Source organism: Diadema antillarum, unplaced genomic scaffold (assembly GCF_040938485.1).
Source record: "Diadema antillarum isolate AM-2024a unplaced genomic scaffold, OU_Dant_1.0 seq00002377_RagTag, whole genome shotgun sequence".
NCBI lineage: Eukaryota > Metazoa > Echinodermata > Echinoidea > Diadematoida > Diadematidae > Diadema > Diadema antillarum.
The window spans coordinates 12,981-33,956 of NW_027272991.1; the positions used below are offsets into that span (position 1 = coordinate 12,981).

Sequence of the window (20,976 nt, forward strand, 5' to 3'; positions counted from 1 at the left end):
ATGCATTATACATACACGTTATATCACCCATGATAGTACATGTATAATCTGCAGGTACAGTGGTCAGTGGTGTCAGCAACGAAAGATGGCTCTTTTACTACGGTATGTATTTCTGTCTACGCAGTCTAAAAAGCTTTATCATTATAACATATATTGCAATGATTTTAGCTGATTTTGTGGCTGAAGTATTTCCTCAAGGGTATAATATTGAAATGTACATGCATTGAATAAAAACAACGAAAGGAGGGGTAACGAAGAGAGTAGGTCGCCTGCTTATGCAAGTATACAGTCCCAGGTGTTACGTTTGCTGTCGGTTGACTGTCGTATCGCTTTCAATAGGACTGAAGCATTTCGAAAGGGATGATATTGGAAATATTAATGTAGGAGTGTGCCCATTCGTGTACATTAGTGTCTATCACTCAGAGTAGCAAAAACTAAATTTATATTCCTTAGACTCTACCGTGTTTGCTCTTACATGATAATACATGTAGGACTTAAAACTTTAAAGCCAAAGGTTTTAATTTGAGTTATAAAGTGAAATTCAACTTCTTATTCTTAATTCAAAAAAGAAAGTTCTCTAACCGGTGTTAGAAAAGTAGAATGTATAGATCTATAGGTAGATTCTAGAGCTCTGTAAACTTTAACATACTCTCTATAGACGGGTAGACACCACCATGCTATGCGAACCTGTTGCAGACAGGAATGCTTACTCTACAGACAACTCAGATCTTTTCAAGAATTCCACTTCATACATGTATACTGATAGAATTTCTTGAATTTCATGACTCAATTACAATGCTGCCATGTCTTAAGATTCTGCAGGAGTGTTCTTGAAAACTTCAGTGTCTATTCATGTCTAGATTTAAAGAATATGAGACTCTCCCAGGTCTGGAAATTACTTATTGCCCATTGAGAAGCATGTAACATATAGAACAGATCTCCTTCTTGCTTGTGGAAACCTCCCTGATTCTGATGCACTCCTGCTCTTGCAGAACGTATCCAAGAGTCATGCAATATGTAAAGGGACACATTTCTGTGCATAATTGAAAAAAAAAAGTGCTGGAACTTGTCCATCCACTAGCTGGATAGTGCAACATTTTGTCATGTGTTGTAAATGCTTACAGTGTGTGTCGCCTCTTTAGCAGCTCTTCAACACCATTTTTATTAGAATTGATATGGAACCGGTAAGAAGTAAGATAAAAAAACAAAACAAAAGCAAACATATACAGGGAACAGCAGCATGATAGCAAAAAGTTTGTACCTCCAGTCTATAAAAAAAATGGACTACAGCATCACATACATGAGACCGATGACACTTTGCTTTTTGTCATCATAAATGTTTATTAAGGTTTATAACCTTGCACATTTTATCACAAGCCTCGCTGTTTATAGAATTATGGACTTCAGATACTGTATGAGCATGATGTGATCTGTTGACTTAGTGCAGATATTATGAGGCACCCTGAGCATTGTTTCCAGGCATAGTTGTCGAAACATCATGGGAGTCAACCAGAGGGAAATGGAGAAATTGTTCTAGATTTAAAGTGCTTTTTAAATACTTGGCCTTTCCCATTTCCTGTGATAGGCAATGTTCCTGCTGGACAAATTGAAAGGCAGTATTACCATATATACTAGTAGTCTACAGTAAGGCAGTCTCATACTGTATTTGCTGGAGTTATAAATGTTTTTATTATATTCATCATACATAGTCACATGAACATATCAGTACCAAAAAAAAAAAAAAAAAAAAAAAAGAGAAGAAGAAGAAGAAGAAGAAAGTACTGGATATATAACCACAGGTATAACCACAGGTTGCCTAATGGTGTATGTAGCTTGGAGGCAAGTTTTATTACATGTAGGCAGCACAGGTCTCTATCAATCAAGATATGTCACTTTGCAATGTTTACTATTTCTAAACTGTAAATGATCAATGAAGTTAGCAATGCACAGTAAATAAGTTTTATTCTATAGCTTTGGGACAATGTGTAGTGAAATAGAAAAAAAAAGAGTATGTGTGCCACTATTTTGAATAATATTACGCCATTGCATAGTAAACAGACTTATGGTTTATGTTGCCTTTTACTGCATGTTGCCTATTGGCTCTTGTGCTCAGGGATCAAACTGTCATGTCATAAAAGATAATGTCTTATCAGGTTGTTAAAAGAATGTGTACTTAAGTGTCTGGATATAGCATGATACATTTATGAAGCATTTTCTAGGATCAAGTTCTCAGCCTTGTCATGTTTGAATGAAAGATAGTTATGAGATAGATACTAGTACATTTTGATAGAGAGAGAGAGAGAGAGAGAGAGGAGTATTTGTACAAACATAAAATACATCATAAACAGAATGCTTTTCACGAGTTTTGCAAGCTTGGTTGAATTTGCCATCCCGAGCCAAGTGACAGATTATTAAAATGCGTACAGTCAAACCTGTCTTAGTGACCACCTGTCTATAAGCATGTTGAAGAACCTGTCTACTTGTATAGCGGCCACTTGTCTAGAATGGCCACTTATTTTGTCTCCCATGGGTGGCTGCTATAGACAGGTTTAAACTTTTTTTCCTTATTTAGAAAAAAAGTTAAGAATTTCACACAAGTTTCTATACACTTTACAGTGCATTTGTGTCGTGCGTTGTTACTTCTACAAAATATCAGTTAACTCTGGAAATTCAGAAAAATGAAAACATGGCAAAATGTTTTCCATAAATACAGCTCTAGTTCATCTTGCTCATAATATACATTTACATGATAGTGTTATTGCAAGTCTGTGTTTTAGGATACTGTAGACTGTCCAGGGGCCCATTTCATAAAACTTGTCATCAGTGACAAGTTGTCATAGATGTGACAAGCTACTGAAATCCTTGCATCTGATTGGCTGAGAGAAAATTTGTCATAGAAATGTGGCAGTTGTCACTAATGACAAGTTATATGAAACAGGCTCTTGATTTCTTCCTTTTTGCAGCAGCCTCTCACATTGTAGTTAAGATATTTGCACAAATTATATTATAAAAAGTATCATTGTGCATAGACTACAAAAAATACATGATGTACCTTCTAATTACAGAACATCGTATTTGGGATTTCACCAACTGGTATTACCAAGTTTGCTTTCTTTCTATGACAAAATAGTACAACCATTGTGTGTTATGTCAGTAAATTCAGTCAAAGAGTATTTTTTTTTCTTCTAGGGTAAACCATAACTTCTCCTTTTGTGTGACTTTCCCCCCAATCAAATGAATATGAAGTACAGGGAATAATCCAACCTTCTTCATTTATGCAGAGACTCCAACCCAAAGCACCTTCTGATCTGGAGATTCTCCCGCCTGAAACCCCTAGCAAACGGGAGACTCAAAGTTGATGTGTGCAAAGAGCCAAGTTCCTAGGGTTCTAGATGCTCTCTGGTGCTATCTAAGGCTTATTTTTCTCAACATACAATAGCAATAAGTAAGAAATCCTTTCCAACGGGAGACACAGAGCCAGGGTGGGAGAATTAGATCTCAAGCGGGAGAACGGGAGATTTTGCAAAAATGGGTTTTCAGCGGGAGATCTCCCATCGAAAACGGGAGAGTTGGAGTCTCTGTTTATGTGTGCTCATTGTTGGAATTCATTTGCAGTTTCAGGTTTACCTTCAAAGGAGGTATCTTTTTATTGGAATTCTATCTAAATTGGAAACATGTGGCAAAGTGGATAAAAATGTGAGGTATACATGTAGTTATCATAAAGCTGTTCTTGGTTTCATCACATGATTATGGGCAAGTCCAAGATAAGGTCCCCTCAGAAGGCAAAATTTCATCTTTGCTCAATATTGACATATTTGGTATCATTTTGAAGCTTATGAGTTGAAGTTTTGATTTCCATGGAGGAAAAAATGATATTATGTAAATTTATGCAAATTTAAAAGGCTTCATTTGCATAAATGTAAAACTCAGCGTTACGTATGGGACATTTATAAAAATTCATATTTATTCAAAGGAAAGCAAATTATATTTGATTAATGTGTGGACAGAAGAAGTTCATCAAATAGTTTAACTTGGTATGAAAATTTAGGGTTTATGCAAATGATTATGCAAATTAGCTCGTGTCCTATCATGAGATGTCCCATACGTAACAAAATGAGGTCATTTTTTTAGGTTTTTTCTGAAATTGCTAAGGTTATTTGAATGCCCTTTTGGAAACTTCTAATTTATTGTTTAGAGAAATTAAATACCATAGAAAAAAGAAAAAACAGCAAAAGAAATATTTTTTATTAGGCATTGAAATAATGTTACGTATGGGACAAATGCGTTACGTATGGGACATCCTCATATATATTGCATGTGAATGCATGTAGCTAGCTGGGAAGGTCTCTCAGTACACAAATGGTCAATCATCCTGAAGAAAGCATCCCAACTTTGTAGCTACTTTTTGAGTTATAGACACTTGAAACAATACATGTACTTGACTGAACAATTTTCAGAAAGGGGATGGAGAAGATGGCAAAATACACAATGAAAATCAGCATTAAAGGATGGTATAGTTTTTGTAGAAATGGGGATTCAGTTTTCAACATTTAATGAGATGACTGGAAACCAATAGTATGAATTACTAAAGAGCATACAATTCTAAGACTAGGGGAATTCAAAGTTGATTTGATGGAGATCCAATTTGAAATGGTTGTGATATCAAAAAAAAGAAAATAAAGTAAAATGATTTTTTTTTTTAATTGCAAGTGATACACAAATTGTCCTTATTCAGTTTTCAGTAGTAGCCACAACAAAATTCATGGGTATACATACTGAGATGTGACTCAAATCAATGACCTGACTGCTAGACAGACATTATACATCTACTCAATTACTGGAATTCCACGCAGCAGGTATTGCTTATCTATTAAAATTAATATTTCTTGTGTCAAGTTGTTTTTCATTGAAACTAAATGGCAAACTGCCCTTCATCAATGGAAGTAAACACTTTAAACTATTCAATTTTTCAGTAGTAACTATCCTGATAAAAATAGGGCATACATACTCAGGTTGGTCATAAAGAATATAGAATATGATTGAATATGATTATGATGGTAGATATTTGGGGGATATTGTTCCCTTGACAATCTGGATCAGTATTTGAGTAATTTCAACTGATTCCACCTCAATGATTATGCAAAAATTTGTTTATGGGTACTTTGCAAAATTATTTTGCAAAATACCCATAAACATGGTTCTCCACACACTAAACGAATGGGGGACAAAGAGCATGCATACTCAGGTTGGTCATAAAAATATAAAAATATGATTGAATATGACTGTGATGGTGAATATTTGGGGAATATTGTTTCCCTGACAATCTGGATCAGTATTTGAGTAGTTTCAACTGATTTTACTTCAACTGTATGCAAAATACCCATAAACATGGTTCTCCACACACTAAATGAATGGGGGACAAAGTGTCCCATACGTAACTGTCCCATACGTAACACGTCATGTCTGTCTTTAATTAGAACCTGTAATTAGAGCTTTTTGCCTAATGACATGAAACTTACCTGTGATAATCTTGAGTGTTGTGACTTTCATCACAGTGAGTTACAAGTTGTAGAATGAAATACTTTCAGAGAGTTTTGAGGTTGAAAAAAATGTTCAAAAAAACAAAATTTTTCTGGTCCCATACGTAACGGCACATATTTTCTCTTCTAGAATATAATTGTCAAGGTCATTTTTCTCAATTTTTTACATGATTATACTTCTCCTAGATATCAATCACCATGGTAAAGTTCAATTTGATCAAAGACCATTAACACTATTTTTCAGGTCATAAAAGTCTCTGAATGTCCCATACGTAACGCGCATGTTATCTTGGACTTGCCCTTATCAGTAAGTTTTGTCAGTTGAATCATGTTTGAGTATTTTTCAATGTAACCTTCACTTATTTGCCCTTAAGCAGGCAGGTTGCTCTAGAATTTACCGTGTGAAAACTTAGTCTATTTTCTTTTCTTTATTTTGTCCATTACAGGGGAGTTTGCAGCAACCATCGGCTGCTGGCTAGGCTGCAGCCAACTATCACAAGCAGGTATGGGAATTCCCTTCTCACATGCATTACTATGACACTTATTACAGATGATTTGCATGGGGTTGTACTTTTCAGCCCCACATAAGCTCAGAGAAAACATTTTCCAGTCGACATCATCGCAGGAAGATGACAAAATATGTCTGCCCTGTATAAGTGCCATTTGTAGGTGATTCAGTATGTACATTTGATGTTCAAAACTACTCTTACTGGGGAAGTACAGTGTAAATGTACAGTACATGTGGTTTTTGTGCATTCAGTATTGAAAAATTTCAAAGTTAAGTCTGGAACAAAAGTGCAGATTAGCTACATGTATGAATAGGAAAGAGAAAGAGATTACATTGCAAGTCGAGAACTGCAAACTCTAAACAGGAAACACAAAGACACATCCTGTTGCATACACATCGCATGACGTGATCTAGCATTTCATAACGTTACTGTTCGTGTTGTGATGTGGCCAGAATGTAGTGAGGTATCAAACTTTATACAGTTTCCATTGTATTTATATTCTTGGCAAAATCATCTGTTTTTGAACTGTATACTGTGATTTTAGGTAAATACAGCGTGTATAAAGAAGAGACATGTATTAGAAATTCATATCAAACTGCACCAAACAACAGATTTCTTGTTTCTTTGACAGAGTTACCATGGCGATGACGGCCAAGCAGGAGCAAGACCAGTTCTGGAAGACGAACAAGCAGTTAAACAGACCAATGTCTCCACATCTCACCATTTACAGGTATTAGGCAATATCTTCTCTCTATAGCTATCTATATCTCTCTTCAGACATATGTCTGCCTTTCAATTGTCTACCAACTTTTATTTTAGCAGTATTTTCTTTTTTTTTCTTCTGCAAATAGAATTTGAATTGAATTCATGTCATTTGATTTGATTTGTATAACAATACATGTATTTCAACTGGGCCCTGTTTTGTGAAGAGTTAAAAACGATTATATAGTTGATTTCAACTGTAAGTCTGTGGCAGCCTGTGTGGTAAGGAAATGTAAAGTCAATTTTATCTTTTGAGAAAATGGGACCTTGATTTATTTCACTTTACCAATATGGAAGTCTTGAATGCTTATGAGGTAGCAACCATGGGGTTGATGGTTTTAAGTCGACTGTGAAGGAAACTGTGAAGGAAAGCACTACTAGATATACACGTATGTACTCTTGACCTCCTACTGAGATGTGTTAGGGTACATGAAGGTCTCTAACAAATAATGAAAGTATTCATAAATAGTGAGCAAATCATCCAGTTTTTTTTAAATTTCCTCCAGTGTTCACTGCATGTTTCACTTGCCTATCTTTATTTAATTAATCCACATATTGTGTTTGGGGAAAACTTCCTCTTTAAAGGGATGACCCAGTACAGTATTGGTGGAGATGAGAATTGGGCTTTCAACTTTTTGCGAGATACCAAGAAAACACTTATGATATCCTACAGAACATACCATTTTAAAAGGAATTCAAAGTTTATGTGATGAAAATCAGGTGTGGAATGACTGAGACATCCAAAAACAAAGTAAAACAAAGCAATCGTAATAAAGTGTGGGTCCCACACTTTATTAGAAACGTTCTTTTTTTGATATCTCAGCCATTTCAAAACCAATTTCATCAAATAAACATTGAATTCCTCATAAAATTGCATGCTCTTTCATATTTCATCAGAGGTTTCTCATTATATCGCCAAAAAGTGTTAGAAACCTGACATGAGGTCTCAACCAAAACTGTACGATTCCTTCAAAGACACGGGGAAAAAGGAATTTCTGTCACAGCCACAAAAAGATACAGGTGACTACATGTTACAAGTGAGAATGGAATACATGGGGTATTATGATGTCTAGAGGAGAAATATAAACAGGGGAAGATTTAAAGGATACAATGTTTATATCGTCGCTGGGGCGATAAGACCTCGTATCTACAAAATGTCAAATGTTCAGGAGAGCCAAAAAACATGGCGGCCAAAGCACTACAGTGAATGGGATAGCCTTTTCTTTGACATGCCGTGGTGGCTTCATTTTTTAAGTAAGACAGTTGGGATTTGGACAGGACTTCACTTAACCCATTATTTGACTATTAATCTGAGAAAGTCATTTTTACCAAAATTGCAGATACAAGGTTTTATCACCCCAGCGACGATATGAAGTACATGTATTCTGAACACTGGCTTCTTGATAAGTTTTCATTAATGTATTGTAAAGTTTTGTTGCAACTTCTTTTAAAAGGCTCTTTGCAGGAAGATTGTGAATTAATTATTATTTTGTAGAAAACTGGTTTTGAAGAATATAATGATGTTTGTACGTGTGAGTGTGTGTCATATACATGTATGTGACTATGGAAGTGTGTAATGAGGATCTGAAGAAACAAGTTCTATCCATAATGCCATCAATCTCCACTTTATCTCACAGTCCACAGGTCACATCCATGCTATCCATCACACACAGAGCTACAGGCGTGGGACTGACAGTAGGTTCGTATTATCTGTATGGATAGGTAGCCCCGTCAGCTAGGTGCATAATACATGTTAGCCTATGAGTTTTTGGCTGTTACCTGGACACAGATGGTATTGGCCACACAAAGTATAATTTGCAGGCAAATAAAATGAGTTTTAGGTAAAGTATCAACAAATAATGGGTTCCTTCATACTGCTGTTTATGAAATCATTTGTTTTATTAAAAAGAAAAAACTTGTTTTGCAAACGAAATTGTTTGTTTATTTTTGGATTTATTATTGTTATCATTTTTTTATTGTATTATTATTATAATTTTTTTTTTTTGCTGGTAATACACATGCAGAACTTTTTTGTTGCATCAGTTTAGCATGTGTATTCAGTGGAGCTTATCTCTTCTAGCATGCTTTGGTATGATGGGAAGATTGCATGGAATTCTGTTAGCAGGAGCTATCTTCCATCAAGATACAGATAAAACTCTCCACCTGTGATTGGGCGCCAATTACATCAAAGCTTGCAAGTTACATTGGGATGAGCTATTTTTTTATTTTTTTATTTTTTTTGCGGGAGGGTTGGGAGTGAGGGATAGGATGGCTGACATACTTGTCTAATGCGAGCAAACATAAAGCAGGGATGCTTGTCTTGCAGAATCCACACTCTCTTATAAAACTAAAATAGCTCTTCAAATTATTAATTTTACTTCTGGAGTCTCTGAAAGAGACTACATTGAGAGACCCACTTTGTGAACACGCAGTCATATTGCTTTTCTAGGCACATGTATAAGGAAGTAACTTGCTATTGCAGTTGAAATATCCGCTTTTTATCACATTTTCATGATAAAAATAAATCTGGAACCTAGTAGTAGTGGTAGAGTTGTTTTTCATTGCAACTGATTTACAAATCATCCTGCCCAATGAAATGAACAGTGATTATTCAGTGTTGCAGTAGCAGCCATGATAGAAAAAAGTAATGACATACATACTTGGGTTGGGCTTTGACCAACAACCTCTGTGGCATCAATTTGAGTATTAACTCTTTATGTGCCATGTTCGCACGTCCTGCTCAGTGGACGGCGTGCCAACTTCGCATATTCCGCTCAAACGCACTAATCCGCTTAAACCGATCGATAAATCGCCTAATCCCGCAGTACAATGAAAGCTTTTCTCGCGCTTTTGTTCCTTTTACATACAGCTTGCATTCTATGTGGTGATTGACTATCAAGCGGTGTTCCCAACTAAATTTGCGTGTAAATTCTAAGTTTCTCTCACGGTTTCATGTGCAAAAGTCATGCCTTAACAGTAATGTAGCAACTGGTCATTAGAAAATGAATAGAAATAGATTTGTCATACAATTCATATCAAAGCAAAGCTTGGCATTCCTCTTCAGCTTTGTTCACTATTATGTCCAGCTTAACAAATATTGGTAGAAGTAATATAGATTGGAAAAACAGAATACTTTCTCAAAGCGTGACAACCTTTGTGTCTCAGAATAATGTGGCACACAGGGGTTTCCACCATGGCAAATAAAGAGTTAAGATGTGCAGTACCTGCTGCTATAGGGGATTTGAGTCATCATTCGCTGTTGGGTGGAAGCTCAGTAGTCTAGTGGATATGATGCCTGTCTTGCAATCAATAGGCCTTTTGTTCGAGTTCAACCTGAGTATGTATACCCATCATTTTCTATCAAAGGTGCTACACGTAATAACACATTTCATAATCAGTGTTTATTTACCATGTCGATGCAGGGCAAATTGTCAGTCAGTTGCAGAATAGCTCGCTGTGGACAGTTTTCTTGCCTCTCTTGAAAACTGGCATCCCTAATAAAAGCCAGGTGTACCTTCCAGCACGATGGCCTGAAGTGAAGTGTGTAGTATGTATAACATGTTTGCTTTTCTATCCCGCAACCCTCCCTCCCCCTCACACCCCCTAGGTATCTATGCAGTGGGACTATCCATGGCGGTACTCCCCCAGGACTTTGCTCACTACTTGGAGCTGGTGAAGTCACTCCCCTACGGCCCTGCTCTTCTTTTCCTCACCAAGCTGGCCATCGCGTGGCCTGTGACGTTCCACACGTTGAACGGTGTTCGCCACCTGGTGAGTGTGGAAAGCTTGCTTCTCCCAAACAAAAATCTGGAAGCCAACGGCGTAAATCCGTACTGAGGAGTGGGGGGATGGTCACCATCACCACGATTACAAGCCATTTACATAACCGGACCGGCGCAGCCTTTGGGGGGGGGGGGGGGGGGGGAAAGAGAAGCTTGGTGCCCCCCCCCCCCCCCCCCCACACACACACGCATACTTTACAGGGATCGGATGTCCCACTCTTTTGCATGAAATATAAAGTGGGAGGAAAGTGGAAGCAAAAATATGAAGACCTTTTGTTCTTGTTGCTGCTTCTTTTTTTTTGCTTGTCAGATGACTTGCGGCGGAAAATCAGACCTTAAAAGTATGAAGACATTTTTTGTTTTTGAAATATGCCAGGGAGCGGAGCGACTCGAACGGGGGGAGGGGGGGGGGGGGGAGGGTGTGTAGGGGAGGGGGGTGTATCCCTCTCCCACACGAGGAATATTTTGCATTTTCAGACCTGAAATTCAGCGATCTGGTGCACACTTTTGGTGAAATTTTTGGGTTTTTTTCTTTAAAAAAAGAAAGAAATGAAATATTCACAATATATTATTGAATGACTAAATCGTGGTATTTCAGCTCTTGCTCCGCCTGTGCGACATCACTGCGAAGGCCTACTAAATAGTTGGGCCTATCACCGGCGTTGACAGGATTTGATCTTATAGGGGGAGCGGTTATGAGATCGTGAGGGAGCGAAGCAAGCGAGGGGGGGAGGGTATGGTAGGGGGGTTTCCCCCTCCCACGGTGAAATCTTTTTACATTGAAAATTTTGACATTTTACAGTCCAAAAACTGCCGTTTGTAGCTATATTCTTCGCTTTGGAAATTAAGGGGGGGGGGGGCACACCGGGCGCAACTGCTGTCAATCACTGGCAGCAACATCAGGAGAACGGTATAGCGATTAAATGCGAGCGAGCTTGAAAATTTTGACATTTTACAGTCCAAAAACTGCCGTTTGTGGCTGTATTTTTTTTGCTTTGGAAATTAAGGGGGGGGGGGGACCGCACCGGGTGCAACTGCTGGCAATTACTGGCAGCAACATCAGGAGAATTGCATAACAATTGAATGCGAGCTAGTGAAGCGAGCGAGCTTGAAAATTTTGACATTTTACAGTCCAATAACTGCCGGTTTTGGCTGTATTTTTTTGCTTTGGAAATTAAGGGGGGCGCACCGGGTGCAACTGCTGGCAGTTACTGGCAGTAACATCAGGGGAATGGCATAATGATTAAATGCGAGCGAGCAAAGCGAGTGAGCTTGAAAATTTTGACTTTTTACAGTCCCAAACTGTCGTTTGTAGCTATATTTTTCGATTTGGAATTTAAGGGGGGGGGGCGCACCGGGCACAACTGCTGGCAATTACTGGCAGCATGCAACATCAGGAGAATGGCATAACGATTGAATGCGAGCGAGCGAAGCGAGCGAGTTTGAAAATTTTGACATTTTATAGTCCCCAAAGTGCCGTTTGTGGCTGAATTTTTTCGCTTTGGAAATTAAGGGGGGGGGGGGGGAGAGCACACCGGGCGCAACTGCCGGCAATTACTGGCAACAACATCAGGAGAATGGCATAACGATTAAATGCGAGCGAGCGAAGCGAGTGAGCTTGAAAATTTTGATATTTTACAGTCCCCCAAACTGTCGTTTGTGGCTGTATTTTTTCGCTTTGGAAATTAAGGGGGGCGCACCGGGCGAAATCTGCTGGCAGTTACTGGCAGCAACATCAGGAGAATGGCATAATGATTAAATGCGAGCGAGCGAAGCGAGCGAGCTTGAAAATGTTGACATTTTACAGTCCAAAAACTGCCGTTTGTAGCTATATTTTTCGCTTTGGAAATTAAGGGGAGCGCATCGGGCGAAAACTGCTGGCAATTATTGGCTGCAACATCAGGAGAATGGCATAATGATTAAACGCGAGCGAGCGAAGCGAGCGAGCTTCAAAATGTTGACATTTTACAGTCCCAAAACTGCCGTTTGTAGCTGTATTTTTCGCTTTGGAAATTAAGGGAGGCGCACCGGCACAACTGCTGTCAGTCACTGGCAGCAACATCAGGAAAATGGCATAGCGATTAAATGCGAGCGAGCGGAGCGAGCGAGCTTGAAAATTTTGACATTTTACAGTCCAAAAACTGCCGTTTGTGGCTGTATTTTTTTGCTTTGGAAATTAGGGGGGGGGGGCCGCACCGGGTGCAACTGCTGGCAATTACTGGCAGCAACATCAGGAGAATTGCATAACAATTAAATGCCAGCTAGTGAAGCGGGCGAGCTTGAAAATGTTGACATTTTACAGTCCAAGAACTGCCGTTTTTGGCTGTATTTTTTTTGCTTTGGAAATTAAGGGGGGCGCACCGGGTGCAACTGCTGGCAGTTACTGGCAGCAACATCAGGGGAATGGCATAACGATTAAATACGAGCGAGCAAAGCGAGTGAGCTTGAAAATTTTGACTTTTTACAGTCCAAAAACTGTCGTTTATAGCTATATTTTTCGATTTGGAATTTAAGGGGGGGGGCGCACCGGGTACAACTGTTGGCAATTACTGGCAGCATGCAACATCAGGAGAATGGCATAACGATTGAATGCGAGCGAGCGAAGCGAGCGAGTTTGAAAATTTTGACATTTTATAGTCCCCAAAGTGCCTTTTGTGGCTGTATTTTTTCGCTTTGGAAATTAAGGGGGGGAGCACACCGGGCGCAACTGCCGGCAATTACTGGCAACAACATCAGGAGAATGGCATAACGATTAAACGCGAGCGAGCGAAGCGAGTGAACTTGAAAATTTTGATATTTTACAGTCCCCCAAACTGTCGTTTGTGGCTGTATTTTTTCGCTTTGGAAATTAAGGGGGGCGCACCGGGCGAAAACTGCTGGCAGTTACTGGCAGCAACATCAGGAGAATGGCATAATGATTAAATGCGAGCGAGCGAAGCGAGCGAGCTTGAAAATGTTGACATTTTACAGTCCAAAAACTGCCGTTTGTAGCTATATTTTTCGCTTTGGAAATTAAGGGGGGCGCATCGGGCGAAAACTGCTGGCAATTATTGGCTGCAACATCAGGAGAATGGCATAATGATTAAATGCGAGCGAGCTTCAAAATGTTGACATTTTACAGTCCCAAAACTGCCGTTTGTAGCTATATTTCTCGCTTTGGAAATTAAGGGAGGCGCACCGGGCGCAACTGCTGTCAGTCACTGGCAGCAACATCAGGAGAATGGCATAGCGATTAAATGCGAGCGAGCGGAGCGAGCGAGCTTTAAAATTTTGACATTTTAAACTCCAAAAACTGTCGTTTGTAGCTATATTTTTCGCTTTTGTTTGTCCCACTTTTATGGGGGAACCATCCCCCCCCCCCATCGGCGCCTCTGCATTATGAGGGTGCTTTTGTTAAGTGAAAGATCTGCTGCACACTCTTTGATTAATTAGGGAAATATACGTCAATCTCAAAAGTGTACAAAGTCTATCGAAAGGGATCCTGTATAGCGGAGCTTTTTGCATGTTTATGATTGCAATACAACGATTTTCCATTTTTCCGATTTTCCAATTTTCCATTAAGAAAGTTCGAGATTTGTCCTCATCTCGGGAATTGCTTGGGGGATAAATGATTTGTCTGCCTAAACACTTCCGTAGGGGCGGGGCAAATGCCCCTTTGCCCCCCCCCCGAGATAGATTCGACGCCCCTGATCTTCCCTGGGTATGCCCATAGATGTAGGCCTATCCTGACTGAGTCACCAGTCACTGTCGTTTCTCAGGAATGATTCAGGAAATGGAGGGGTTCAATTATGGCGATATAGTTTTTGTTATTGTTTGTTTGTTTGTTTTCGTACATATTTTGCAGATGGTCCCAGTTACTCGCGTCATAGCATGTTTACATGTAGGCCTATACTATTTGACGTTGTCAACGTCTGAGCCATACCTTACAGTGTATGTCCATGTTACTTTCTTCGCGAGCGAGCGAAGCGAGCGAGCGCTTGAGAAAATTATGTATACATTTTCCTACAAGATAGAATACTGTTCAGCTCTGTTACCTGTCTAAAGGCCGGCGTACAAACGTCATGCGATATGCCAAAATTGATACAATCACATTTCTGCTTCCTCCATTTTTTTTTTCAAAATTCAGGGGGGGATGATTGTACAGGCCATCCCCCCCTCCTCAATTTCAGGGGGGGATATATCCCCCCCATCCCCCCCGGGATTTACGCCCATGCTGGAAGCACTAGCTGCTAGGTATTTGTATCGTCTGGCTATAGTGATATATCATTTATTTTTACCTCCGCCACGGCAGGAGGTTATATTTTCAGTGACAGTTGTTTGTTTGTTTATTAGTTTGTTTGTTTGTTTGTATGTGTGCAAAATAACTCCATAAGTTGTGAACCAAGTTGGATGAAACTTGCAGGAAAGGTTAAGAATGACACAAGGAACAGAGGATTAAATTTATGTAGTGATCTGGAAATTTTCATGGATTTTTGAAGGATTTTTATAATCTTTTGGCAGTTAAAGATCTAGATGGCCCTTCCCTTTTGCATTCCTTCCCAAATAGCACAGAACATGATATATTCCACCAGAATGACAAGACTATTGTAAATCTATAACATTTCTGTGATATTTGAAGGTTGTTAACCATTAAAATTCAAATAATGCACCAAACGCTCTCCGTAACATATTCTGTGTACTAGGCACAGCTGCATACATTAATCCTCCTGTGGTTGTAATATGATACTTATACTTCAAACAACAGATATGCATGTTAAAGCTGTCAGAAAAGAAGAATTCACTAGCTTCTCTTACTTTGTTATCAATGGCAAATAACAACACACCACTTACATGAACTACATGTACAACTAAGTGCATCACACAGGTCTGTAAAACTAGACTAGTATTTAGATTTGTAATTTTTGCGAAGTTCGCAAAAATTATTAAAATCTTAACGGTCAATTTAACTAAACAAATAAAGACCCTCTTGAGTTCAAAATTTACAGGAGGTTTCCAAATAGTGTTTTCTACAATACCTAAGTGTTCTCACCAATTTTTCAAAAATTTGCATGCAAAAGGGATTGGCTGTCTTTAAGGTCAGTGAACTTGGGAGCTCAAGCTGGGTGTATTTGAGGTTTGCATATGCGCTCTAAAGCGTGTGCTCTGCTCGGGCCAGGCGCCGTGTTGCTGGAAGCTGATGACGTATACAAAAAAGCTTCTATCTTGGAAAATTTGGTGATTTTCAGCTTGGGTATTAACGAGCTACTTAACAGAGGTCTGCGCTCTGTACGAGTGCTTTTCTGGATTTCTTCGTTTCATTTTTCACAAGTTATTTGCATAATTCTGATGATGTACATGACACACAAGTGAAATGATTGATAGTGCTGGTACTTCCTTCCTCTATTTTTATTTTCTGCTTCATTGTAGTTCTGGGACATGGGCTATGGCTATGACATCAAGACTCTTTACAAGACTGGCTACCTGGTTCTCGGCCTCTCCATCGCAGGAGCAGCGGGCCTGGCAGCCCTGTAGGGTGCCCTCGCTCATGTCAACCTCCCTGGGCAGACGGCAATGGCGTCATTCCTCAGTAAATGTGGATGTGGACTGCTGCACTTCTGCTGGTCATTAACTTGTTAACTGCCGATGTATAATTGGAGTTGTACACCCACACAAGGGCATTGAGACGATGTTTTGGAGATTTCAGATGAAGATCATGCTCTTTACTGAGCTTCCTTTGCGTGATGTTGGCTTTCATTTTTTAAAGACTTTTATCTTTTGTTTATATTCTTCTTTCTTTCCAGAGGTCATAATTTATGAAGGAAACAGGCACTGATATTTCAGAAGAATTGCTGTCTGGGAAAAAAAAAAAAATTTTTTGAGCAAGAAATTTACAGTTTATGCTGCACATTTCACAAATGTGCGCTTTAAAGGCATAATATGACTGGTTTAATTCACGATCTAGAACCTCATCCATGGAATAAGAACAATGTGTTGTCACTTTTCACAAGAAATATTCAGATTTTTTTTTTTTTTACCCTACATTCAATACATTTCTGTCGGGGAGGCAATATTTTTTGCGAGTCGTGACTATCACAATTACCCGTCAACTCGCCAAATTTGTGAAAAGAAACAGTATCACTGTGATATAAAGCATGTATACTGTAACATATAAATGGAAGTGTACCTGTAACAAGGTTGTACTGTAGTAGATATCTCTAGATAAGTAATGCCTGCTCGTGCTTCGGAAATTTCATAAACTGAATTAACCCTTTCCATACGGGAACCTGGTGGCCTGTGTATTAAGTCTATTGGAGTGTCAGAATTCAGCATGGAACGGGTTAACATCAATGATTTCTGCTTGGGGCAAATCATTGTTCCTAAAAAAACCTGAGATGCTGTCTTTGTGAAATGGAATATGATGCAGAATCAGCCATAAAGTAACTGGAGATGAAGTTAGTGTCGAAATGATGGATCCAGGGTTGGGATTAGCTATTAGCCAAAGTCTGGTCAAGTGTGCTTGAGTGATATTTAGCATCTTCAAGCATGGAGAAGCTAGGGAATGACACTTTTACGTGTCTGTCAATCCAGTCTATACACGAGTACGACCCACTATGCATTGGCCCTTACACTACTTAGAAAAAAAGAAAGACCATAACACGTTTACTGTGACTGCATACGTACGTATGTGGATCTCATTGCTGTTTGCCTGGAATATGCATGTGAAGTTGTGTACTGAAATTGTGAATGTGTAGATTATAATAAAGTATTTGAAAGAAAACGTCAGAAGTGCAGATCGAGGGATTGCTTTTATTCTTGGTTGAGAAACAATGCTGCTTTTTGAGTTCTCTTGCCTTTTTTTTTCAAGTTTATGGAAAGAGAGAGAGGGGGGGGGAGAGAGGGGGGGGGGGGTGAGAGAGGGAGAGAGAGAGAGGGAGAATGGGGGGGGGGGAGAGAGCATAGTATAGCATGCCTTATTTACAGACTCTGATTTTGACAGTGTTGCGAAGTTTTTCTTTGCATTTTTTTTTTTCCAAATGCAGATTTTAAGAAATTTATGTTTTGTTATTGTGATATGTTATCTTTACCTGCAACAGCCCTTTGAATTGGGCTCTTCATGTTAATTCATTTGTATTCAAATTAAAAATACATACATCAAGAAGAGGCCAGCTTAGTGGACAGAAAGCTATTATTTTCTGGTAAAAATCGAATTTCATTTTGCTGATCATGATACTCATGATCAGATGCAGTTTCTTTTGTGTGTGTGTGTGTGTGTGTTCATTATTGCATTTAAAAGTAAATTCAATTTCCCTTTTCGCTTTTTAAGCATTACCTCTACTCAGGTTATGACTAAATTTTCTCCACCGAGTATTCAGAAATGTGTGCGTTTTTTTCTTTTTTTGAAGAGGAAAGCTTACGCTAGTGATACCTATACAGTATTGTGGTGTTAGTGTTGGTGTCTGTAACACTGTGAGGAATGATGTAGGCAAGATATGGAGATGTGTTGCCTTTCTCTAATGCTTGACGACACGAAATGATGTCACACTTATCTACCACAGCTTGTGATATTAAAAGAGTACAGACAGGACTAAATACTATGTTGTGCCTGCTTCAGCCATGTCTATTTCATTTTTTTTTTGGTACTGGATATACATTGCATAAATGAATAATGAACGAGTGAATGAATGAATGAGTAAATACATACATATCATATACGTATTGTGTATATATATATATATATATATACATGTATAATAAATAGCGAGAACTTTGAGCAAAGAAAATGGGTTTTCATCGGGATTCGAACCCGAGACCTCTGAATTACTAGACCGGTACTCTACCGACTGAGCTATTGAAAGCCCTAGATCGGTGTTCGTCCCAAACCCTTAACTCTCTTTGCTCGTGTGGAAACCCATTTTCTTTGCTCAAAGTTTTCGCTATTTATTATTACAATTGTTTCTGGTCAGTTTTTCCTTCCTTGTTTCGATATATATACATGTATGTATGTATATATATATATATATATATATATATATATATATATATATATACTGTACATATACAACCATTGTATGAAGTTTGATAGCAAAATTATGGTTCAGCCCATTTTTTTTTAAATTTTAGATACATGTATTTTCGATTAAAGCCTCAAAAAAGAAAAAAAAAGGAGAATAGCTAATGACCATACCCTCGAGAATATTCCTTAATTATAACGTGTGAGGTACAATGTACCACCATAAGATTTAACTTTGCTCTAATGATGGACTTTTAATGTTAAATAATGGTGCTTTACGTATTTTGTGGTCAAACTGATTTTTTTTATTAGCATAATGATATTTTTTTTTTTCTAAATTGATTTTGTAACATTTAAATGGAGGAACAAGACCATGCCACATGACAATCAGGAAAGCAATGTCACACCAACAATAATTTCTCAGAAATAAAGAAGTGTATTTACAAGCCAAATCTCTATGATACATAAATCTATGGATGAATGAACAAATATAATACACATGACTACAAAAGAACACATTGTCTGTCTTACACTACGTCAAGGTTTTGACTGCCTGCCATAGAGCCAGCTACCTCTATCCAGGCTTTCAACAAATGCAAAAGTGTACTGAATACATGTACTGTACATGGCTTTGTGACCGACTCCCATCTTTTGGGAGTTCATTGGTTATTGAGGGAAAAATTGTTAGTGTATGGGCAATAATTCCAATTCAATTACTATACAGTACTAAAGCTTTTCCCCCCCATTCTGATCACATTCAATATAAGGCTCGGCAGCATCATGCGTTAGATCTGTGGAACATTGCCATGGTAAAAAACACACAAACAAACAAACAATCCTCCAACACAAAAAGAAAATGCAATATGCACGTCTGTACACTTACATAGCATGCATTATATGTGACCCTGCACCTCAAAACAAACAAAAAGTCGCCAGACATGAATTTTTAGTTAAGACCATATTCTGAAAAAGCAGACTTTAAGCTTTAAAATGATGTATAACTCAAATCAAATGGACTCTCCTAACCTACACTGTATCTAAATATTGGAAAGAAAGCAAAAACTCAGAAAAAGTGTGTACTGAGAAAAGAGGCTCTGAAGTGCAGTGTCTATTCAAGCGCTTAATCTTTACCAAACCGTGCTGGCTGTGCGATGAAAGGGACAAAGAACAGGAAGTAAACCACCAGAGTAACAACAATGAGGGGATTATCAAATTAAACTGAAATTAAGCATGCCTCATTAACACATTCTGTCCATAATTCATGCCAACTTTCAAGCAGTAGCACTATCCTTACAAAAGTTATTAGAGTTGAAAGTGAAGAGTGTGGACAAGGTTTTTCAGAAATGAAAAAGGGATTCTAAAGACACACCTAATCACACTATTCTACCAAAGTATTCGAGATAAACTGCTAAAAAACACACTTTCCTGCCCGTTTTATGATACCAAATTTCAGCATAATGTAAAAGAAGACCCTCTCTTTCAGAATATATCAAAAAGTCAAGTTCGGCTAGGTTGACCCATTTCACTTTTTTCAGTCCTCACGCAAAATCAGTGTGTGCGACTTTATGTTCGTTTGAGGTGCACGGTCACATATTACACCTGAATAGATCCTTGTTATTTGATCGGTTGTTTGCTATGTGGCTCCATTTACCGTGTAATCTTGGATCCATGCGATTTGCTCCATTGCACGCACGCCTAGAGCCCAGCAGACTGTACGTAAAAATGCCCTGCGTTTGCGTGTGTATGCGACAGTGCGCTAGTGAAAAACGTGCAGTGAGCACTCTCTCCATCTCAGATGCCACACATTCTCTCTTGCTTCTAAATTCATAAACATCAAATGACAAGATTTTATTCCTAAAGGATATATAAAACAAATAATGAATGTTTTTCATTCGTGCAATGGACAGAATATTCATACGGTGAAAGATGAAATTATTGATCCATTCAACTCGGCTGTGCCTCGTTGAATGGATTATTTTATCTTTCACCTCATGAAATAGTCTATCCATTGCACTCATAAACATTCATTATTTGTGTACTTATGAAGGAAGAGGCAGGCCTCTACGTATTACCTGCATGTACTGGTATTGGGCTCCTCAGTCACATTACCAAAAAAGTAAATTGCACACTGTAGGCATTAACCTATTGAGGACTGGCTGATTATGCTACAACACGCATTTCCCGTAGACACTTGCCTGAGTATACTCGGGACTTGTCTTCAATGGGTTAAACATGCAAATGAATAATGTACAGTGGAAACTTGGTACATCGACATCTTTGGGACCACGATAATTTGTTCTTTATATCAGATACTAATGTATTTCATTACTGTATATCAGCAGTCAATAAACAGTACAAAACAAAGGAAATAATTTCATTGGGACCAGAGAAAT

The 20,976-nt window shown here is 38.5% G+C and overlaps 1 protein-coding gene across 1 annotated transcript; it reads left to right on the forward strand.

Moving 5' to 3' along the window:
• Nucleotides 1–61: 61 nt before the first annotated feature.
• Nucleotides 62–16,104, forward strand: LOC139714670 (succinate dehydrogenase cytochrome b560 subunit, mitochondrial-like). The gene is made up of 6 exons (XM_071626348.1): nucleotides 62–102; nucleotides 5,987–6,043; nucleotides 6,681–6,779; nucleotides 8,449–8,510; nucleotides 10,419–10,582; nucleotides 16,000–16,104. Exons 1-6 carry the CDS (start codon nucleotides 86–88, stop codon nucleotides 16,102–16,104), a joined length of 504 nt encoding a protein of 167 aa, XP_071482449.1. The 5' UTR covers nucleotides 62–85.
• Nucleotides 16,105–20,976: the final 4,872 nt, after the last annotated feature.

Coding starts and splice junctions, on each gene's coding strand:
- LOC139714670 (XM_071626348.1), top strand. Junction 6,780..8,448: donor CCACATCTCACCATTTACAG/GTATTAGGCAAT, acceptor TTTATCTCACAG/TCCACAGGTCACATCCATGC. Junction 8,511..10,418: donor AGGCGTGGGACTGACAGTAG/GTTCGTATTATC, acceptor CACACCCCCTAG/GTATCTATGCAGTGGGACTA.